Source organism: Cherax quadricarinatus, chromosome 28 (genome assembly GCF_038502225.1).
Source record: "Cherax quadricarinatus isolate ZL_2023a chromosome 28, ASM3850222v1, whole genome shotgun sequence".
Classification (NCBI taxonomy): domain Eukaryota; kingdom Metazoa; phylum Arthropoda; class Malacostraca; order Decapoda; family Parastacidae; genus Cherax; species Cherax quadricarinatus.
Window position 1 is genome coordinate 15,205,670 of NC_091319.1, and position 25,000 is coordinate 15,230,669.

Below are 25,000 nucleotides of genomic sequence, written 5' to 3' on the forward strand. Positions count from 1 at the left end.
CTGTTGTGGTTGGTGGCCCGCTGACCCACATTCATAACAGCCTAGTTGATCTGGCTCCTAACACCTATGCCTACTAACAACTTTTTAATGTTATAATTTCTTTTCAAATAGAACACAAATTATACGCGTCTAGAAATGAACACGTTGGAAACGTGTTAAAACTTGTCTTACCCAATCACTTGGCCCTTACATCAATAAATATAAACCAGTAACTATCTTCTCCACTGCAGGTGCATGAGTGGGGGAGGCAACACGAAGGGGTTGAAATAGGTGCGAATGGAGACATGAACGGGACAGAGAACATGGGCATGATGGGTATTAGCGTGGCAGGGAGCGTCGATGAACATTCTGACGTGTCTCAGTACCAGGGTGATGGTAGCCTGGAGAACAAGTTACCACAAGATGTGGATCTTCAGTCCGCAGCGATCGAGGACATGCCTAACTTCTTCCAGGTGAGTCAAAATAGAAAAGTCACATGTGTGACGCCTGGGTATCACCTTAATTCAATGAAGGCTAAACGACTGAACACTTAACAACACTAAGAGAATTAACACCTAACAAAACTAAGAGACTGAACATCTATCAAGACTAAGGGACTAAACATCTATCAAGACTAAGGGACTAAACATCTGTCAAGACTAAGGGACTAAAGTTTAATCTATCAAGACTAAGGGACTAAACATCTATCAAGACTAAGGGACTACACATAATCAAGACTGAGGGACTACACATAATCAAGACTGAGGGACTGATTACCTCATCTACTGTCTCTGCATTGAACTGAAAAAAGAAAACGCTGGTTAGCGTGTCTTTATAGTAAAAATACGAGGCGGAAGTGAAATCAATGCAACAATTTACTGGGTATGGCTATGACTACTATTTGTACCTCTGCGTTACTGAGCTTATCTATTTGTATAAGCGGGGGTAGTCTCAGCTCCCGGTCCCATCTTTTAAGCTAGTGTGATCTCCATTACTGTTTGTGTACCAGTACAAGAGTTTGTTTCAGGACGAGGCTGTACTGGAGAAGTTTGATGAGCTAGTGAGGGAAGGCATCTTGACGGCGGAGGAGGTGGAGGCAGTGTTGGAGTCTGCCTAACCTCCTATCGCCCCGTCCCTCCACTTCCACCTCACCGCCCTCAGGTACGTCCTGGCTACACCTGTTTTAGTAGCATTTGAATCCACACTTAACTGGGAAAGATGTAAAACTGACTAGTTAATGAAAAACTGAGAGAATACTAACTTTTGAGACAATGTTTGGCTTTGAGACCTAGGAGACCAAACTTGGTCTTTTTATATCTTAATTACCTGTACTCACATATATTTACCACCTTATTTAACTCTACATCTACCTGTATGTAAGAGTGGAGACCACTATCTAGTAACTAGTCCTTCAATATAAACAAGGAACGTGTGTTCTTCATGTGTGTAAGCGACGACCCGGTCAACGTCGCTGCCAGATGTAAGACGCCATCTTCGTTAACCTTAATTGTAGGTAAATAGGGTTTATTCGAGAACAGTTTAATCCAACAATGAATACGTGATATTTAATTCTGGTGTCGGTTTAGACGGTGCAGAAATTGACGCACTGTAACACGCTGAAAAATATATATAATTATAATCTGGAGAATGGGTTGCAAAGAGTTGCAAAAAGTTTGGCCTTAAGGAGCTCCGTGAAATGTGAAGCAAGAGAAGTGTGGGATTACGCCTGAAGTTAGTCAGGGCAAGTTAGGTTAGGTAAGTTTCGTCAGGAAACAGGACAAATGTTTCCTGACGCGAGTCTTAGTCATATGATGACCCGCAGCTTTCTTACCGGTCCGCCCCGTTAAAAAAAATAACGTCATGATTATAACCATTTTTGATATATTTTTTCAGGGCAGGTGATACACATTATATATAGTGAGCCTACTTACACACAATAGTTTCGTGTAATTCATAACTTATGAATAATTATGTTTTACCAAGTGCTGCTGCTATGGTAAAAAATTTTTAGTGTCTCGTGTTCCTCGTGGCTGTGTTGACTGCGATGGGGTGTGCTTGTTGCTGCCACTCAGGTGCTTGTTGCTGCCACTCAGGTGCTGGTTGCTGCCACTCAGGTGCTGGTTGCTGCCACTCAGGTGTTACGAGGTTCTGCATGACGCTAACCTTGTTAGTTCTGTGCTCCCAATAATGCAAATATATTTATATATAAAGCACCAAATTCGCAGTCTAAATATATTTAATATTAAAATTTGAGCAAAAAAAACTTAAGGTTTGTATGGTAAATATAGAGCGATTGTAAAGCAAGTCCTTGGTCTAGTAATGTTTCTCTCAAGTGTTGAGCTTTATTAAATCATGACCTGATAACGCTCTACACTGAGCGAAACATTGTCCGATTAAAGTTTTGCTGGGAAGAATCTTTCACTTTGAGTTTAAAACCTCAGAGTTGACAGGAGGTGTACTGTAGTAGGTTCGCCGGTCTTGTCCAGGCCCGGGTCTTCTCCAGATGGTGACCCGGCGACGCGACAGGTGCAAAATGTATTTCTATGAGTCAGAAACCGTCACCACTGGGTAACATATACAGTTACACGGGACTGAAATTGCCTTCACAGCTTTGATTAATGTATTCACAGGCACCCCATGTATTCAATGTTTAAATTTTACAGTTGTTAAAAATAAACTCTCCTTTGGTTTAATGTTATGAAACTGACTCCATAACGACACCTCGCAGCACTGGTTGGTGCAACATGAGCGCCGAACAGTTAATTAGATCCAACACTTTAAAACCCACAAAACGACTTTACCCATCATTACGACTAAAATATTTGTGATACACGTGTGACCGGTTTCAAAGTTTGTTTAACCCTCGCAGCCCGTCCTGCTGAGGCTCTCCTTTCTTTTTTGGCAGTCTGGCCAACGAGGCTGTTGCTGCTAGCGTCCCGAAGGCCAACGCAGCCATGATAGCCTTCCTGATCAGGAACTTCCAGCTGATAATGATCCAGTTTTCTCTCGAAAACTAATTTTTTTACGGTAAAATTCAATATTTTCCCCCTTGCCGGTGAAGATACGTGAAAGCTGCTAAAATACAACAGGAAAGCCTTCTGATTTTGTATCCTTCACACACACACACACACACACACACACACACACACGCACACACACACACACACACACAACTAAATAGATAATATACGATAGCTCATAATCTAAGTGGTTGTACACAGTCCTACTCGGCAGATAGTCTGGGCGTGGGTTTCCATGTACACTGCTGTCTTTCCCATACATTTCCATTTACGATTTATTTTTCTTTCTCGCAGGCAGGATTACGAGAGCGCTGGCCAAATGTAATACACGAACCAGGCCGAAAGATGAGGAGAAAAAAGTAATGAAATTGGAACAGAAGTCTGAAGTCATTATTTTGTATTTCCCGAAGGTAAAGGTAGCAGTAGCAGCTACAATAATAATGCAAAATGTAAGACGACAAAAAGAGAGGAGGGCAGAAGACAGAGTTATGAGGAAGCCTCGAGGAGGAGGAGAGGAAGAGAAGTGGACACTGTGGAGGAACATGGCAGAACAAGGAGGAAGGGAAAGAAGCATGGAGACAACACGAGGCGGAAAACATTGACAAAGGTTTTCTAAGAGCAGAAAACAAAGAGAATAATTTAAAGCAAATTAACAGCAGAAGTAACGGTACTTAAAAACTATGGAACTAACAGGAGTACGATTAATAAAAAGAAAAAGTAAGAGAGGTGTAACTACGGAAGTAGCAACAGTTTTAGTAACGAAAGCAACAGTAGCAGCATGACATAGGTAACAGCAGTTGGAAGATATTTCATCATGGCTCACTGGTAGCATACTCGTCACCAGTTTCAAATAGCGGAGATTTTCGCTGCCTGCGGGATGCAAATCAACACAGCTGTTACAAACTAGCTCATTTAGCCTTTCCTGTAGCTAAATTTATATTTGCAACAGTAGCGTTAACAATGGAAACAGCAACAGTAGCATTTGAATTAAAATCAATAGAGCGATAGTAGCAATTAAGGAGAGGAGCAGCAGCAGCAGTAGAATTGTAGAATTACAACAGCCAAAGTATTATCAACAGTAGCAGGAAGTCAAGCAAGCAGAATAAGCATAATTAACATTGAAACTACTGCAAGTCATCGTCATCTTGAAATCTGTTTTCGCCTTTTTCAAGTCTTTATCGACATTTTCGACGCTTCCTCCTGCTCGTCTTTCCGCAACATACAGCACGCATTATAATACATTTAATACACTCAATCACTGTTCAAAGTACAAAGGTTGTAATCCATACTCGGTTTCTTATATAGTTTTTAAACCTTAGATGTAGCTAGAACCAACCAAAGGCAGTATAAATTTCAGCCTTGCAAAACACACCAAACTCACCAAAACAATACATTAATTGCTATGAATTATTTAATGCGTAGTGTACATATAATCGCTACGTAATTCCACCTGTACACTGATAATTTTTATAAATTAATAAACTTCACCTCCTACGTGTGTGTTCTTGTTTCTGGTGAGAGAATAGTTTATCACTGCTGTGTCCACTTAAAATAAACATAAGTAACGCCAATTCAAAATAGTTAGGTATGGAAATGTGACGAAACACAGTTAGGTATAGAGTTACTTAGAAAAACAGTTAAGTGTGGAGGCAGACAGGCAGTTTGACATGTGACCAACACTTTGATCCGAGTGGTCATTTAGTATTCGACAATAAAAAAAAAAAAACGCGCGCGCGCGCACACACACACACACACACACACACACACACACACACACACACACACACACACACACACACACACACACACACACACACACACACACACACACACACACAAGGTAAAATTAGCACCCAATGAAAAAAATATTCTTAGGAATAGAACAACAAATAAATATTATCACACCAATTTAAAATATCGAGCACTACTTAAATATCCCACTAAATTATTAATGTCGAAAAAAACTCTTAAATGTTCCCTCGAGATCCCTACAGACACCTCGGCAATTATAAAAAGCATGATGTTAACAGAAAACTAACTCTTAGGTAAACAGATAATTGTATTCCATAGTCAACTGCACACCACAAGGTACACAGACGGAGGGAGGCAAACTGAGGGTCTTGTGCTCGATCCTCTATCGACAGAGATGAACTCAAAGCGATGATTCCTGATGAAGGAGGGAGGGACCAAACAACTGCATCTTTCCCAAAAGACGCATTTATGTGGCTCAAGCAGTCACTATAAGGCAGAAGTCTGCTAAACAGCGAGCTCGTTACAGCAGCCTTTGTCTCGCCATCTGACCGAGCATTTTCCAAACAAACTTAACTTAGGCACCAAAAACCTCCATATCAGAGTGGGGAAGGGGGTGATCTGGGTAACGGGAAAGGTTGATAGCTGTGGAGAGGGAGAGAGAGAGAGAGATAGCGGGTGGGGGGGGGGGGAAGATGTAGGTAACTTGAAACTTCAAGGGAGTTTAAACAAAGATTCTTCAGGGTAACGTACACTACACTTCTCAAGATAGTGGGATCTGCAACGCCAGTTTGAAACCCACATCCTTGAACGCAAGAAATTTTGAGATGTTCCAGAGATTTATCACCAGACTAGTTATCATGCATGAGGAAACAGAAGAATTAAACCTCACAACACTGGGGAAAAAAGAAAACTCAGAGAAAATATAGGCACAAGGTAGAAAAGATACTATGTGCAGGGCAAACTTCTCTAAAAACAACTTTGATAACTTTCCAGAGCAAAACGCAGTCTATAAAAGTTTACTCTAAGCAGTCTCTCTCCTATACTTGTCGGCAGATTTTTGCCTCTCAATCGTTTTTATTAACACACACAATATACTTAGAGGTGGGAACAGGAATGCACAGCAACGTTAAATGGTGGGGCCCCAAGAGCTGGAGCTTGATTCCGGCAAGAAAAGATAAGAGAATACAGACAGGTGTCAGTTATCAAAGTTTAGGTGATTGTCAGGAAAGCAAACATTACGTCACGAAGGCAAATGGCTCTTACGAAAAAGTATGAGGAATGCAGGCAGAGTGCCAAGATGCTGATATAAAGCCTTACTCTGACACCTGGTTCTCATCCACTCAGGACCTGAAATTAACCTAATAGCTTGAACCTGATACCTGAACCTGAACGACGTGAGAGTAACCTGAGAGAGATGGAGGGAAAGAAGAGGCAGTACAAAATATACAGAATATAGTGTATTATAAAAGAGTACAAAATATACAGAATATAGTGTATTATAAAAGGGAGTTGTGTGTATTAGTATGCAGTTAATACGTTACAAATGTTATGTGCAAGTATCATAAGACGACACACATAGTAAAAAGTACTCTTGTCCTCCTCTCGCAACCACGTATCTGCACTGAGGACTTACTGGGTCAGTTAGCTCCATGATAATGCTTTTTCCACAAATTTCCAAAGTTTGAGTAAAAAATCTCATTCCCCACGGCAGCATCAGATGAGGAGAGAGAGACCTTCCTCAAAATGAATATTTCGTAAAGAGAAAACACAAAAGTTGCGACTCTTAACTATTTAATATATATATTTGATACCAATAACATGAAATGCTTATCTAAGTGATAATTAAAGGTTTGTATTGCATTTACACTTAAAGTGGTAGCTTATTCTCGCGATCTGAATCTACACTACAGTCATATACCGTATTTTCCGGCATATAAGGTGCACGACACAAGTACCAAAACGGTACATCAGTAATCATATTCAACTGCTAATGACCTTGATACTTTACGCTAAAGCGTAACTTAATGCCTACTATTGACCCTGACCTTGAGCATACAAGTCGCAGGGTGATTTTCAAGGTCTTTTTGTGGGGAAAAAAAAAGCGCGCCTTACATGCCAAAAATACGATACATCTCCCACTGTTTTATTACTCTTCCACTAAGTACTGCTACGTTCCTTACTGAAGAACCACCTTGTATCTCACAAATAATTATTGTTTAATGCCAAAGTTATTACATGTTTTCCAAAATAATAAAAAATCTTCGTAAGAAAAACAATGTGTTTGATATATTTAAAATTTATTATTTTTTATTTTGTAAGTCGTGTGAGGACAAATGTCAGCGTTTACGAAATTTGTTTTAACGTGTTGCATATTTTGGTAAATGCTGCTTCTGGGATTTTATAATGTAAATAATACATTATTAGTTGAAGTACTCGCTAATAAACATTGCTTTCTGTACTTGATGTCGTTATTGTTGACCACCTGAAGCTTGAGGAAGATTCTACTAACAACCTATAATTTGTCCACCTGATCAGATAGGTTGTTAGTGCAAACAGCTCAAACACTGTACACCCCTGGCTCCAAAGAGAATTAGGGATATGTTGGTGGTTCTAGTTATATTACATGGGGACGTATTTGCTGCATCTCACCTGCCACTGAACCTATTATACGACTCTCTCGCTCGCTCTCGCTCTCTCTCTCTCTCTCTCTCTCTCTCTCTCTCTCTCTCTCTCTCTCTCTCTCTCTCTCCTTTGACCGCCAGGTTTCCATTAATATTATTATTATTAATCCACGAAGGGGAACTTTTAAGAGGCTGCCTGATTTTTCTCATTACCTTGTTCCTCCAACTTTCTTATTTTATTTATCTCATAACTCCAATCGCCTTCAAATTTTCAACACTCGTGTACTGTAACGAGAACCAAATTCTTAGAAGTGTGACGTTCACGTGCTCTATGACACAAGTTGTTCAACTCATTCCCATCTTCCTGCAATGGCTAGGATAAATTCAATGCCCTAAGTGGCGAAGCTTCAACCCTTCAAAAAAAAAAGTGCCAAAAATCTCACGACGGTGAAGCGTGAAATTCAGGTGTTGGTGCAGGTTTGACTGTTTTGTGTGCAAAATAATGTGAATTTTTTTTATTCCCCTTCAATCACGTTAAATAATATTTAGCTCCTCTGAACGGCTTCAATATTTAATGGCTGATGCAACTTAGGGCCAGGATAGTACTTATTAAGTTTCATTTGCGTGTAAATTTCTTGTGCTAAAATAGTAAATTATACCTGGAATCGTTGAAATCATTGTCATATCTGCAAAATGACGCATCTGACCGGTTTCAAATTTTCACCACTAGTGTAGTGTCCTGAACACAAACTTCTTATTGCCCAATTTGCCAATTTTATTGAATATATAGTGATATTTCTGCTTCCAAGTAGGTGCAATTTTGAGATTTTACTGAAAATAAAAAATATGGAATTATTGGAATTGGATCAATTACTGGAGAGGCTTTTTTTTCTGATCACCTTTAAACTTTTATCATTGATAGGTTTTATTAAAGCATAAGTTGTCACTTAGATGCGTAAATTTCATACTGATAATTTTAAGTAAATTGTTTCGAATGTAATAACTAGAGAATGACTCTTCTAATCAGCTTCAAACCCTAAATGCTTAAGTATTGTTCTATTACAGTCTAATGCTGTCTACCTTTCCTATGTGCTCTCAGGTAGAGTCATCTGGTGCTGTCTACCTTCACAATGTACTCTCAGGTAGAGTCATCTGGTGCTGTCTACCTTCACAATGTACTCTCAGGTAGAGTCTATCAAAGTAACTCTCCGTCTTCTTTTTCAAACGGGAAATTTTGAAAGTTTCTATGCATGTTTCGAAGACACAATATACCCTTCATGGAATTTTATCCAGACGACGTTTTGACCAACACAGACACTATTCTGACGCGATAACGTTCCAGGTGCACGAAATGTCTGTTAAATAAACTGCCATAAACCAGTATATTGTGTTATATTAACATGTATCTGTCGGTATATTCTACCAGTGACATTCATAACAATCTTGACTTTGGTGCCGATTCAAAATAATTTATAAAGGAGCATCGCTTGAGGCAACCCACCTTGATTATCCACGGCGAGGCTCACCAGGTTAATGATGCTCCCAACTTTCTCTCGAGAAACACGTTTCTCATTGAGCAGTGCTAAATCTTGACCAATAATATACAATATTTAACCTTTTCATGATATATTTCCTCAAAAACTTTGAAACCTGAGGGGTATTGTACCCAAGGGGATTTTTCCAGTTGCAGTTTTTGTATACGTCATTAAAGAATTCCAATAGAGTCTTGGGTTTTCCATTACGCTATTTGTTTCATGATTTGGCGAAGCTACGCCTTGAATCACGCCCTCCGTTACTTGAGCTGATAATGATGTCAGGATCGTTCACTATACCTCGCCTTTCTTAATAACTCTCACTATTCCCAATGTTCAATCAGTAAATATTTTACTTGTTTTATGATGTATTAAGCATTATCGTAACTGTAAATGTTATGTTGCCTCTTGACCATTCTGGCAATTTTGTCAATCTTGAGAACCAAATGAAATTTTAAGATTATATGTGTACGTATATACACTCAGTAGCCACTTTATTAGGTACACCCTTCTAGTACTTGGTAGAATCCTCCTTTGCCTGAATGTTTTGCGGCATGGATTCAACAAGGTGTTGGAAATATTCCTTAAAGATTCTGGCCCATGCTGACTGCACATTTGTCAGCTGCCCAATTCATGTTGCGAATCTTCAGCTCTAAGACATCCCAAAAGTTTATGCCAAATTCCAGCATCAGTGAAGTAAAAAGCTCAGTTCCACAAGGCACTGTCTTGGCACCTCTGCTGTTTCTCATCCTCATAGACAGATAAAAACACCCGACGCAGTTTTGTATTATTTGTAAATGACACCAAAGTAAGCATGAAAGTCACTACGGTAGAAGACACTGAAAAATTACAGGAAGATACAAGCAGTGTTTTCCAATGGGCAGTGAAGAATAACATAACGTTTAATGGTAAGTTCCATTCAACGGTATGGAAAGAATGAAAAACTCAAAAGGAATACTGTATACAACACTCAAGAGGTTCATCAAATAGAACGAAAGGAACACGTGAAAAACTTGGGAATAACTATGTCAGCTGATCTTTCTTACAAAGAACATAAGACAAAGGGCACGACAGCTAGGAGAATGACGGGGTGGGTATTGATAACCTTCAAAATAAGGGAAATACCAATGGTGACACTTTTCAAATCGCTAGTGCTTCCCCATTTGGAATATTGCTCAATGTTGACAGCCCCCTTTCAAGGCAGCAGAAATATCAGAGCTTGAACAAATACAGAGATCATTTACGGCCCGCATAGAGCCAGTAAAGCATTTAAATTACTGGTAAAACCTTAAAATCTTGAACATGTACTTACTTGAGCGGTGGAGAGAGATGTATAATATATACCTGAAAGGTACTCGAGGGCCTGGTTTCAAATTTGCACACTGCCATAACATACTGAAGCGAGAGAGATGGGAGGAAGTGCAATATAAACCCAGTGAAGAACAGAGGTGCGGTGAGCACAATAAGGGAAAACTGTGTCAACATTCGTGGACCCAAATTATTCAACATCTTACCAGAAGATATCAGAAACACTTCTGGAACAAGTGTAGAAGTCTTCAAGAGAAAACTGGAGAGGTATCTTCACCAGGTACCAGATCAACCACGCTGTGATGGATATTTGGGGAGGCGGGCCTCCGGTAGCAATAGTCTGAATGACCAGGCTAGCACCAGACGAGCCTGGCCCATGGCCGGGCTCCAGTAGAAAAACTCTCGAAACTCATCAAAGGTAACAGCGACACAATCATCAAAGTTAACACCGACAATCATTAAAATCAACAGCGACACAATCATCAATGTTAACACCGACGATTATCAAAGTCAACAGCAAAAACACCCCAATTTATGGAGACTCCCCTTTTAACTTATTAACTTTTACATTTAACCATGTAACATCTACAAACCTACTACGAAAGGGCACCACCTCTGAAGCAACTGAACCAGCCAGTATCTCCGAGACCTACATCAGTCGCCTTGCCATCGTCATTTCCAGCCTACTTCCTGCAATCGCAAAAAAGGCAATTGCAAATAGTATATCCCCTACCAACTCAGCGTCATGCAGTTATATACTGTTATACCTGTCCGAAGCTGATGGATAAGTGTTATACCCGATTCAATGAAACTGATTTCATTAATGACAATATACACACACATGTATTAAAATGCACCAAAGTGGTAAGGCCACTTACCTTTATTATCCCACCTCCACTACCCCCTCCCACCCTTTTCCCATTTTTCCATCCTTACCCATCCTTCTTCCTTACCCACCTTACCAAAGCTCTGGTCATACAATTCAAAGTCACCAGCAGTCTCAACTGCCACAACAGCTAGACAAAAGGGCAGTTACCAAGACACTGCCCTCCCAGGCCACTGCAGCAGCTGTGCAGCCAGAAAGTTGCTGATCAACCAGACTGTGGTGCTTTCGTCGAACTGCACGTAGCAACGTACATGTGATATACCTGTAACCTTTTCCGAGATCCTATTTCCCTTGCAGATTGGCCTGAGGCCAGATTTTCGTGTTAACCAGTCTGTTGTTGCCAGTGACCCCAGACCAGCGTAGTTTTCACAACCTGGGTGTTGTAACAGTAGTGCCATAGATTCCTCTTGTAGACTCCTACCTTTTTTCGAGCAATACCTCTTGTATACTTTCTTCTGGAAATATCTCTTGTAGATTCCTACCTTTCCTCTAGTAATATTTCTTGTATCAGCTTGCAGCAGGTTGAAGAGTCTTATCCCCGTTATTTCTCACTCTTCCCCTGTTCCGCCAAACATTCTGCCCCTCTAGCCAAACATCAGTTTCCTTACGCTTACCCCCGACCAATTTTGAGAATTCTTGAAGGACCCCAATGGAAATAAGTCACTTTGACTTTTTTAGATTATCCTCGGTAATTTACACACACGTTACGATGCAATACAATCGCAGACAGGAGATCTTAATGCCAGACAAGCCACAGGGGATGGAAATCTTTAGCTCAAGTACTTTCACATGTTTCCGAGCGTTATCAGGAGCTATGCAGTGTTGAAAGAGCAGCAACAGGAGGAATGAGGGGAGGTTTTGTCAGAGTAAGGTAGCGAAGTGACGTCAACACCAGAAGAGCCTGACCCATGGATGGGCTCCGGGAATAGATTCTCGGAGCACATCAAAGGTATATCAAAGGTATAAAGGTAATCACTTTTACCGAGATGGCGATATTTAAAAACCCTATGAATAAAATGCATATTTTGGAAAGGAGGAAAAGAGTGAAGCAAGAAACATAGGGTGGACAGTAGAGGGGAGTGAGAGAGGGAAGCAACAGCGGAGATTGGATGAGAGAGAGTGGCTGGGGTGGGAGAGATGGATGGTGAGGGAAGCGTGAGAGAACACAGAGAGGAAAAGGAAACGAGAGAGTAAGAGGTAGAGACAGAAAGAAAAGTAGAGAAAGAAATATAAAAGAGGAAGAAAGGGAAGGGAGAGGGTAGACACGGAGGAAGACAGAGGGGAAAGAGAGAAGGGGGAGGGAGAAAGTGAGTGGAATATGTTGGTAATCACAACTCTGGTGATGGAATTATGGTCACGTCGTGAGGAGGGATATTTATAGAGATATCCAAAGAGTACAGTCTAGGTTGAGGGCAAGGCAAGGCAAGGCAAGGCAAGGCAAGGCAAGGCAAGGCAAGGCAAGGCAAGGCAAGGCAGGGCAGGGCAGGGCAAGGCAAGGCAAGGCAAGGCAAGGCAAGGCAGGGCAGAGCAGGGCAAGGCAAGGCAGGGCAAGGCTAGGTAGGGCAAGGCAGGGCAGGGCAAGGCAGGGCAGGGCAGGGCAAGGCAGGGCAAGACAGGGCAGAGCAAGGCAGGGCAAGGCAAGGCAAGGCAGGGCAGGGCAGGGCAGGGTAAGGCAGGGCAGGGCAAGGCAAGGCAGGGCAAGGCAGGGCAGGGCAAGGCAGGGCAGGGCAGGGCAGGGCAGGGCGAGAGAGAGGGAAGGAGGGAGAGAAACCTGGGTAAGGAGAGAAAGACAGGAAGAGGGAGAGTACATGGAAAAGACACGGAGGGGAAAAAGTACGTACTTTGGACACGCCTAACAGACTTTTATACAATCAACACCGATTACCTGTAGATGCCTGTAGAGGGTTTCATAGGTCATCGCAACCACGGCCAGGTCTGAGACCAGGCCTCCCGGTTGCCGGCCTGATCGAACGGGTTGTTGGTGCAAGCCGCAAGCAAACCAACGTATGCAACAGAGTATCAGCAGAGTGCTAGAATATTATCTATCACACCTCTCCCCACCCTCTACATCCCCTCTCCCAATCCTCCACTCACCCCCTCCCCACCCTCCACTTCCCTTTCTCCCCACCTTTCACTTATCCTCTTCCCACCCTCTACTTCCCCTTCTCCCCACCCTCCACTTCCCCTTCTCCCCACCCTCCACTTCCCCTTCTCCCCACCCTCCACTTCCCCTTCTCCCCACCCTCCACTTCCCCTTTTCCCCACTTCTTTTCCCCACCCTCCACATCCACTTCTCCCCACCCTCAACTTCCCCTTCTCCCCACTCATAGACAGAGATATACACCACAGCACCGTATCATCCTTTGCGGATGATACTAGGATCTGCATGAGGCTGTCATCTGCTGAGGACGCGGTTAACCTCCAAGAAGATATAAACAAAGTTTTCCAGTGGGCAACGGTAAACAATATGATGTTCAATGAGGACAAATTCCAACTACTCCGTTATGGAAAACTGGAGGAGATAATAACTAGAACAGAGTATACTACTGACTCCGGCCATACAATAGAGCGGAAAAATAATGTAAGGGACCTGGGAGTAGTAATGTCTGAGGATCTCACTTTCAAGGATCACAACAGTGCCACGATCGCACGTGCAAAGAAAATGATAGGATGGATAATGAGAACTTTCAAAACGAGAGATGCCAAGCCCATGATGATCCTTTTCAAATCACTTGTTCTCTCTAGGCTGGAATACTGCTGTACATTAACATCTCCATTCAAAGCAGGTGAAATCGCAGATCTAGAGAGTGTACAGAGATCCTTTACTGCACGTATAAGTTCTGTCAAACACCTTAACTACTGGGAACGCTTGGAAGCACTTGACTTGTACTCGTTGGAACGCAGGAGGGAGAGATATATCATAATCTACACTTGGAAAATCTTGGAAGGAATGGTCCCAAATCTGCACACAGAAATCACTCCCTACGAAAGTAAAAGACTGGGCAGGCGATGCAAAATGCCCCCAATAAAAAGTAAGGGCGCCATTGGTACACTAAAGGAAAACACCATAAGTGTCCGGGGCCCAAACCTGTTCAACAGCCTCCCATCAAGCATTAGGGGAATTGCCAATAAGCCCTTGGCTGCCTTCAAGAGAGAGCTGGACAGATACCTAAAGTCAGTGCCGGATCAGCCGGGCTGTGGCTCGTACGTTGGACTGCGTGCGGCCAGCAGTAACAGCCTAGTTGATCAGGCCCTGATCCATCGGGAGGCCTGGTCATGGACCGGGCCGCGGGGGCGTTGATCCCCGGAATAACCTCCAGGTAACCCTCAACTTCCCCTTCTCCCCACCCTCAACTTCCCCTCTCCCCACACTGTAATTATCGTTAGTGCTGCTACTACTGTAATTATCGTTACTAGTGCTGCTACTACTGTAATTATTGTTACTAGTGCTGCTACTGTAATTACTATCGCTACTAGTGCTGCTACTACTGTAATTATCGTTACTAGTGCTGATACTGTAATTATCGTTACTAGTGCTACTACTGTAACTATCGTTAGTGCTGCTACTGTAATTACTATCGTTACTAGTGCTGCTACTGTAATTACTATCGTTACTAGTGCTGCTACTACTGTAATTACTATCATTACTAGTGCTGCTACTACTGCAATTATCGTTACTAGTGCTGCTACTGTAATTACTATCGTTACTAGTGCTGCTACTACTGTAATTATCGTTACTAGTGCTGCTACTACTGTAATTACTATCGTTACTAGTGCTGCTACTACTGCAATTATCGTTACTAGTGCTGCTACTGTAATTATCACTAGTGCTGCCAGAATTGTAAATACTACCATCACTATTAATGCCACAATTGTAATTACTACAATCAGTGCTAGTGCTACTATTGTAATTACTATCGTTACTAGTGTTATTATTGTAATTACTATCACTACTAATCTACTAATGCTGCTATTATTCTCCAAACCACAAACTGACCTCAGATGAGAGAATATACAACAGATGAATGGCTCGGAAATCGAAACAAAAGGTAACTACGAAATAAGTAAAAGTTAACAGATGAGAAAAGAAAGAAGGGAAGAGAAAGGGAAGTGAAATAAAAAATCAGTACCGTATTTGTAACACTTAACTCCATCAACATAAAACCAAATAACATGCAAATTCAAATCAATAAATGAAAAAGAGTGAGAGGGAGGGTGGGAAAACCGTGATTAAAGAGAAATCAAAAGTAGGGTGGGAGAAAAGAAGTGAGGGGAAGAAGAAAAAGATAAGAGGGAAAAAAAAAGAATGAATATACCTGCATCCTCTTGATAACTGCCACCTGTATTTTCTTAGCACCCTCCTCTTCCTTCTCTGTTCCTGTTCCTAACCCTTGATACTTGCTCCTCCCACTTGTTCTTGTTTCTTCCTCTTGTTCCCTGCTCCTTCCACTTGTTCCTGTCCCTTTCCCCTTGTTCCTGTTCCTGACCCTTAGTCCGGTTCCTGACCCTTAGTCCGGTTCCTTTCCCTTAGTCCGGTTCCTTTCCCTTTGTTCCGGTCCCTGACCCTTGTTCCTGTTCCTCTCCTGTGTTCCTAGATACACTGACCACCGCTGGTAATTAAATTATCATATTCAATAAATCTGGAAAGAAGTCACCATGGACAGTTAGTGTAAATCTCCTACACAACTCCATGAATAGTTTACCCGAGCAGAGGCAGCTGGAGAATCAATTTCTCCCACTTCCTAAATGGCTCCAGCGGTCGAAGATCTTTGTAAAACATCGTCTGGGTAGGAAGAAAACGAAACCAGATGTTTAAATGAAATTTCAACCACGATAATTTGAGAGACTCCCGCAGGATACTTGCAGATTTTCTTTACTACAACGACGACACAGTGTCAACAAATGGTTTAAAAAACCAACAAGTTGATCACTGCGACACTTGTGCAACATTTGGGTATCCTTATTCTGGAAACGTGGCTTTTTCAGTCCAATAGAGAGAATGGTGGACGATGAAGAGTTTGAGGGAATCGGTCCCTCAGCCTGGAGTCGACGTGTAAAGTCCATCAATCTTGTCAAGATTATCAACGACGACGACAGTTTCAAAGCTGTTAGTGATTCATAGGATTTTTCCCACGGCCCGATCTTGAACCAGGCTTCCTAGGTTGAAAGGAAATATTACAGTATAAAGAACCGTTAAGAGGCGCATAGGAAATTAAAGGTAGACACATAGTGAGCTTAAGTAAAAGTCTGTACGATCTGACTGTCCTGTGTGCTCATAAAATAGAAAACATTAGCAATTTTAGTGTTTCAGTTTTAACACCCTAGAGAGAATTTCCAAGAGAGAACACGTTTAGTGACCTAACCATAATTCCAAGAAAAAATATGAAGTGAATGGCTTTGCACTGAAACAAGGTAATTTATTCCCGGCCAGCACTGACCAAACTCGCAGCATATCGCAAGAGAAAAACAACTAAAGGAGTTAGTTTTGCTAATATATTGTCTCCATACCTCTCCCCTCTTTCTCTCATTCAGTACTAATAATTATGATGGAAAAATATGGTCAAATTTAAAACTACAAGTGATTAACGTAACCCATTTAAGAGAAAAAATAATTATATGAATTGAAATATTTATTCAGCAAGGTGCTCAAGAGAGGACACTCAAAACATGTTACTATCGATAATGGGTAGTTTAGTATAGCTCTGCCTGCACTTTGTTACTGTTCCAGGTAGCTGACAAGTATTTACAAAATACAGATTATGTACACAGGGAGAAAAGGAAGCTCCATTGTCCACTTAGAAAACTAATACAGTTCAAAATATCATAAATGGCAAAAGTTTAAGTCTATATATAATGACATTTTCCAGATATCAAACCACAAAAAGTATGACATTAATTTACGTACTGTAAGTATATTAATTAAACTAAGACTCATAATAAAGGCATGAGAAGGAATATTTAACGTAGGGGTGTTTGTCTGAGTACCATGGAACTGAACATATTCATTAGGAAGCGTTAAATCCGTAGGTGTCATACAACACCTGGGGAATGGGAGGTAAAGAAATCCAATCCAAGGAAGAGGGTAGATACAATTCCCTGGATCAAGAGCCCTTCATCAGCATCAAGGCACACCCTTCACTCTAGGTGAAAAGACGATGTAAAAAAAACAACTTAGTTTAACATACTTTACATTCTCAAAGTTCAGGTCTTGTACTGCCTTTAAGCAGCAATATAAAGTATATACATTTTCAGTTCTGTGGCCTATCAGTGAAAGTTGATATTTTCTTCAAAAAATTAACCTAACGTTAACCAAAACAAATATAAATTTATACATATAGAATATGTAGGTGGTAACTACACAAAAATTTAAAAGATGTTATTAGACATTTTTAAATAAACATTAAAAAAAAGAAGATAAATAAAGAACTTATTTCAGATTGGCAGAAACCTACAAATTTAAGCTATGTACGACGTTGCAATACAGCAGAGGCTCGTCGATTTTATACAAAAATCTGTTTGACCGATTATAAGAAAAATGAATAAGTTACCCCTCCTAAAATCAATAAAAAATGTTTCAAGTGTAAAGTATTTTTTAAAGGCATACATAGTTAGTGTGTGATATATAGTGACAGCATCCCAAACTAGAAGAAATTATTTAAAAAAAAAAAAAGACAAATTATGAAAAAAATGGAATAAATCAGTCGAAGAAATTGCCTAAAACAACTAAAAACAACTCTTGTTTTGGTGTAGTTCCATCTATTGTTATTCCGGGTAGCTGGGCCCCGAGACCCTGAAACTATTAGTTTTAAAAATGACCAAGGGGGGGGGGTGAGGAGAGGTTATAGTGCCCAATTTCATTACTAACTAGTTTCCAAAATACATTGAGATTATTATTATTATTATTATTATTATTATTATTATTATTATTATTATTATTATTGAGTAAATTACCTGCATGAGATTTACAGAACATTACCTGAATTATTACCTGCAAGTAATTTGGGTGAGGTAAGTGGAACTTAAGTCACAGTCGGTCACTGAACTGCCACTCCTTCGACTGCCCACTTCACCACTCACAAAAAGCTAGACCTGACATTAAATTAATAATTATAATATTAAAACCAGCTACTCTGGTACATCGAAGTTGTGTGGACTGTATGTTATTAGGCTTGCTTGCTGGGTACACAAAAATAACGATTCGTACACTACATATAACATAACAGTGTTATTAGAAAAGAACTTTGTATTACCACTTACCATTTAATTATTGTAGATGGATCACACCACAACACCTGCCTAACACCTAGACCCTACATTGGCCAGCTAGTGATCTAAATGCACTTCCCTGTGAGTGATGTCCTCACTTACTTTCTGCATCCCACATGCAATTCTTGAGGTCCCGTAAATTTCCTGTCCCAATTCTTCAGCAGGGTACATTAACACGGGTTCCTATTACAAATCCAGTTCGAAACACCCCATTATCGCCTCGATGATGCCGGATTATTAGACGATTGTAACAACCAGTGTACGCACATTAAATTCAATATGGCGTCTCCCCCCGCATCCCCCAGAAGCTGTTCTCCACTCCCCTCATTCTAAATTTCTTGAAAGGGTCAAATCAGCATCATATTTTATTACACAATATTATTTATTTATATGTTCTACATTTTGGTAATTATATAAAAAAAATTCCATATTAGTGTTCAAAGGTTCGAGTCGATGTGAGAGCGCATTTTCAAGATATCAGATGCAAACTGAATGTGAAAAAAAAATACGTGAAAATATAAGACAATACTGCCTAATAACAGCCCTTTCCTTGAAAACTACAAGAGAAGGCTACCAGACAATAGCTCCTTCCTTTCTTACTTCAAGTCACTCACACACACACACACACACACACACACACACACACACACACACACACTTGTATAGCAGTTCACACTTCCAGTAACATACCAAGCCACACACTGCCTACACTACCACACTGTCTCACACTGCCTGCACTACCAGTAATGTACCATTCCAAAGACTTACTGCCTGCAGGATCACCAACGTCTCCTTGGTCAATACAAATCACCAACCTGAAAATCAATAATTATAATATTAAACATAACAGATAAATATGCAAATAGCTCAGTTCCCTGGAAAAAATGCACTCTCCTAGATGCTTTTTCATAAGCATATCTTTCAGAGGCAAATAAATAAATCATTATGCCGTAATATCGTTCGTGGACGACATTTGTACAAGTGACATCCATCGAGAAGACTGTAAACCTTCAGTCCCATATATTCTAGTTGACAACAAGGAAAAATATGATCTTCGACAACAAATATCAATTCCTTTGCTACATAAATTAAAATGTAATAAAACGTTACCATATTACAGACTAGAAACGTAGAGCTGGAAGTAAAAGCGTCAGAGGATCTTGTGTTTAATGAATACACTTACCAGCATTATCGCTGCAAGAATAATGATAGGGTACACCTCACAGACTTTTTAAGATCATTAACATATTTTTTTAAGGCACCTCAAACACTATTTCTCCAAGGCTGAGGGACTGATTACATCTTCACATCATTACTACACCTGCTGCCTCTTTATTTTACTGAAGAAGCCTACTGTGTAGGGGAAACTTTTCAATACTAAAGATACCCAACTGTTGCACCTTTATCTTAATCTTCAAGAAAAATGATTACCAACTGCAAAAATAACAGCAGCGTAGGCAACAAAAGCAATCTTTGAGGATGACAGACACGTTGCAAAACAAGCTTTTACTGGGACAACGTTTCACTCATCGAGGAAAACTTGATAAAAAATCCTAACACTATCCCAATAAAAGCTGGGTCTGCAACGTGGGCCATTTACCGGCAGCACGCCAATAGGGTTTAATAAAAATAGCAACAGCAGCGGTGAGAGTCGTCAAAATAGTCATGAAACTGTGAAATTTTTCCTATTATCTCCAGCAATAACATTCTCAGTTAAACATTCTAAAGCTGCCGTGGCATGAGGTGCCGTGAAAACTCTGAACACATACTGACACACAGTTACCCACTCATCACCCTACACGGACCTCAAGCAACTTGCTCATCAGAGCGCTGATGCACACTCTGGGGTAACTCACTCCAGTCCTCTCTTACACACTTAGCCCAGGTATTCCTTAAGTAAACACACTCCAGATATATACAATCTCTCAGCTTCCTCCCTGCATTAGCCTTCAAGTATTATCTGCTTTCTCTCTCTCTCTCAAATTTGCTTCGAAATTGCCCAGTATTTGCTTGTATATTTTTTCTATCTTTGCTATTTTTTATTTGCACTCTCCAGAAAGCGGCTTATGTAATTTAATATTGCACTGCCTATGTTCTAGCTCCTGGGTTCTGCCTCCTGATTTCTGTCACTTTCCCCTCCCCTTCCCTGAGTTCTGATCCCCTCACCCTCGAATTCCAACCCCTTGGCATTGTCCCCTCTGATTTCTGCTCTAACCCTCCGGGTTCTGCCCTCTGAGTTTTCATATCGTTTAAACAGGGATTTCTCTTCACGAAAAATATAGTTTATTCCGTCTATACGAAGTCAATTATTTCATTTGTAAAATTTGGTCACATTTGTCCAACTCTTTTGACAAAGCTTAATAATCTGGCCTTCAGCACTAAAACAATTCTCAGGTTAACCCTCTTAGGCCAACACACGAAGTCTTCAAATATATTAATGGTATACAACATCGACAAGTGATGAGAGTAAAAACGTTATGTGATACCGACAGTTACTGGAAAAAATGACAATGCAAACATTACGAGATTTTACTGGAAACATTTCGGTCATGGGACCTCAGACATATTCGGAGTGACTAAGGTCCCAGGACAGAAACGTTACAATAAAATGCATTTTTATCCAACAAGACACGTGTGCCATACTTAGGTATCCTTACTGAGGTGACATTACGCCAAGAAGTGACTTTATCAATTCAATACAGAGAATACTGGAGATGGTGGAAGCCATGATACAGTTTGCGATGATCAGTTCCTCAGTCTAGGCTGAACCTGTTCAAGACGATGGAAGACGTCTAGTGGTAATCTGATGTGATCATCTTCAACTACTAATGCGCATCTTCCACCATCACCAGTATTACTCTCTCTACTGGACTGTTACAGCCACTGGTTGGCGAAACGTCCCCAAAATAAAGATATTTTAGTATTGATAAATGTGACACTTGCACAACATTTACGTATCTTTATGTTGAATTTTTATCAAAACTGATGGACCGAATACATCGAGTCGAGGCTGAGGGACTGATTACCTCAAAATCCTCCTCATTTTCCACCTTTCTTTGCACTGGACTGAAGAAGCCCCTGACTGGCGAAACGTTCGATCTGTGATTTTTTTTTTTTTTTGTTAGGGATTAAGGTTACTTGGTAAGTGGTGAACAGGTGACCCTTGTATAGGCATGAAACCCCCATTAACCAACTACTTGCTCTCAGAACCCCAGATAACATACACCGGAACCTCACACTTCAGGTTCATACAAGGGCTTAAATTAACACTGAACACATCGATTCCAAGCTGAGGAACTGATTACCTCAAACTCCTCTTTTTTCATCGTTCTTTGTGCTGGACTGATGAAGCCACTGTGTGGCGAAACGTTTCTTCGATAAAGATTCCCAAATGGCTCAAAAGTGTCTCATTCTTCAACTGTCACCCTCCCTCTCCCACAAGAGTACTTAAGTACACCATTTACATCTTCCCGGAAGCAGTATGTCTTACAGCTGCCTGTGGGAGAGCAGCTTTAAGACATAATGACGATCACAGGCAGCTGTAAGACCATACTGACGATCACAGGCAGCTGTAAGACCATACTGACGATCACAGGCAGCTGTAAGATATACTGACGATCACAGGCAGCTGTAAGATATACTGACGATCACAGGCAGCTGTAAGATATACTGACGATCACAGGCAGCTGTAAGACCATATTGACGATCACAGGCAGCTGTAAGACCATATTGACGATCACAGGCAGCTGTAAGACCATACTGACGATCACAGGCAGCTGTAAGACCATACTGACGGCCACAGGCAGCTGTAAGACCATACTGACGGCCACAGGCAGCTGTAAGACCATACTGACGGCCACAGGCAGCTGTAAGACCATACTGACGATGTAAGACCATACTGACGATCACAGGCAGCTGTAAGACCATACTGACGGCCACAGGCAGCTGTAAGACCATACTGACGGCCACAGGCAGCTGTAAGACCATACTGACGATCACAGGCAGCTGTAAGACCATACTGACGGCCACAGGCAGCTGTAAGACCATACTGACGATCACAGGCAGCTGTAAGACCACACTAACTGCCACAGGCAGCTGTAAACCATACTGACGATCACAGGCAGCTGTAAGACCATACTGACAGCCACAGGCAGCTGTAAGACCATACTGACGATCACAGGCAGCTGTAAGACCATACTAACGGCCACAGGCAGCTGTAAGACCATACTGACGATCACAGGCAGCTGTAAGACCATACTGACGGCCACAGGCAGCTGTAAGACCATACTGACGATCACAGGCAGCTGTAAGACCATACTAACGGCCACAGGCAGCTGTAAGACCATACTGACGATCACAGGCAGCTGTAAGACCATACTGACGATCACAGGCAGCTGTAAGACCATACTAACGGCCACACATCAAAACAAGAACAACCAGAGCGGTGAAACATATCGCTAGACAGCTATAAAATGTACTGACAACCACAGACAGCACATTATGACAGATGAGAACCACAGACAAAAAAGGGTGACATGACAAGTATACGCGACACGAGATCAAACCAACAGCCATATAAAACACAAACCACTAGTGATACATACAAGACTAACAATACTACAAGATACAGACAAACAGTAATACATACAAGAGAAACCACCAGTCATACGCGCAGAGAGAGAGAGAAAAGGGGTTGGGGGATGCTGGAGTTACCTGAGCTAGCGCAGCGGTATGACGAGGCTGGTGTACAGGATCCACAGGATCATCAGCAGAACCACCAGGATGGCGTATGTCACCGCCATGGCGTGTTGCTCCGTTCCCTGTGGCATTGTTCACCCAACCTTCACGCCCACACCAGGAATCACGCCCGTAAGCCCAACCACAGCAGGAACAACGCCCGTATGCCCCACCAAGGCTTAGGAGACGTTCGTTCACGTGTACAGTAGGATATTTGGCCAGGTAATTAAGGTATCTTGACGCACTCTCGCGTTAAACAAAAAAAGCTCCCGCAAACATTGTTTGATTCTTTGGGATATTCAACACTACAAAAAAAAATGAAGCGGGCCGGGGAGGTAAAAACGGGAATGAGAAAAGTCCGTGGCGAAGAGATTGCTCGCTCGGATGGAATGACAGGAAAAATATAATGGGTGGAAAAATTGCGGTATGGAGCAGGTGGAAGAACGCGGACGAGGAACCTGGCTCAAGAGAGATGGACGGGGAGGAACTGAACACTCCTCCTGCCTGCTTCAACTCAACCACACACCTACCCTGCCCTGCCCCACCTAACCCACCCACAAACACTGCCCTGCTCTCATAGCCACCCCCATCCACCTTCCCAGCCCTGCCCAAATGCCCAGCCACACCAACAGCCCCACCCTCCTGTCAGTCTTCCTCGCACAACTGACACCTCACTAATCCCCTCTCTGACACCTTCCATTTCGTTGCAAAACATTCATTTTCTACCCTCGCAATGTTTGTGGAGCTCGATCATAATTTTTCACCCATTGCCTGCGCCTGCCGCAGCACAGTGAACGAAAACAAACACCACAACTGTGTCAGGATGAAGATGGTGAAGGTGAGGGAAGGCGGGTAGTGACTGATAAACACACACTTCCTGCTGTCTCTTGCATCTTCAACACATCACAGTTAATTAAAGCTCATTTTTTTTCTCATGTAAACTCTCATACTTACCTCATGCAAAATAAAAGTAAACTCAGAAATAACCTACACTTAGGAGAAGAAACCTATTACGACGTTTCGGTCTGTCCTGGACTATTGTTAAGTCACATTTGTTATTTATGATTTGTTCCAGCCACTGTACCTTTATATACCTTTGATGAGTTTCGAGAGTCTTGCTACTCTCGGAGCCCGGGCATGGGTCAGGCTCGTCTGGTGCTTGCCTGGTCAACCAGGCTGTTGCTGTTGGAGGTCCGCTGCCTCGTATATCCATCACAGCCTGATTGATCTGTCACCTAATGAATATACTTGTCCAGCTTTCTCTTGAAAACTTCTACACTTGAACAAAAAGGCACAATACCCTGACTGGAACAATACAAAAATAATCAACACACAGGAGAGAGGAGCTTACACGACGTTTCGGTCCGCCTTGGACCAATTACAAAGTCACGTTTCGATCCAAGTCGGACCGAAACATCGTCGTAAGCTCCTCTCCCCTGTGTGCGGGTTATCTGTGTATACTTCTACACTAGTTCCAGCCGTGTTATTATCTTGTAAGATGTTGAATAATCTGGGGCCACGAGTGTTGGCTCTTTAACTCTTTCTAAAAGTCAACAACTCAGCTCTGGTGGTGAACAAGGAGAGACGCGGCGCCGCCGCTATCACATATCCCAAACCAGCAGCCGTAATCACACGCCCTAATAATAGCTAATGGACGAGCCAGCGAGAGGATAGCGTTTATCTCCAGTCAATTATAGGTGGGGGAATGAGAAGGGAAGCTTGGAGATAATGAGCGTACCAGTCGTCTCTCAGAGTGACTGGTTGCACACGTCTGCTTAGTGAGGCTTCTGGGGATTATCTTCCCCGCGGCCCGGTCTCGGACCAGGTTTCCTTGTAGACGTTCTGATCTATCAGGCTGTTAGTACTCGCGGCACGCAGTCTGAGGAAGGAAGTTCAGCA

The 25,000-nt window shown here is 41.8% G+C and overlaps 2 protein-coding genes across 10 annotated transcripts in view; one reads left to right on the forward strand and one right to left on the reverse strand.

Moving 5' to 3' along the window:
• Window positions 1-4,838, forward strand: part of LOC128693336 (uncharacterized) — a 23,077-nt gene extending 18,239 nt beyond the window's left edge. Inside the window, exons 7-9 of the mRNA XM_053783002.2 lie at window positions 231-452; window positions 1,007-1,140; window positions 3,294-4,838. Coding sequence (XP_053638977.2) covers window positions 231-452; window positions 1,007-1,096 — 312 coding nt within the window. The 3' untranslated portion in view covers window positions 1,097-1,140; window positions 3,294-4,838. The remainder of the gene's footprint in view (window positions 1-230; window positions 453-1,006; window positions 1,141-3,293) is intronic.
• The window catches only part of LOC128693337 (ligand of Numb protein X 2), a 581,167-nt gene that overhangs the window by 116,254 nt on the left and 439,913 nt on the right, over window positions 1-25,000 (reverse strand). Inside the window, exon 1 of one of the 9 annotated variants that reach the window (XM_070089411.1) lies at window positions 23,078-23,611. The exons of the other annotated variants lie outside the window; for them this stretch is intronic. The gene's annotated coding sequence lies outside the window, so the exon portion shown is untranslated. Of the gene's footprint in view, window positions 1-23,077; window positions 23,612-25,000 lie in introns of those variants that run through there. 9 annotated transcript variants of the gene reach the window in all.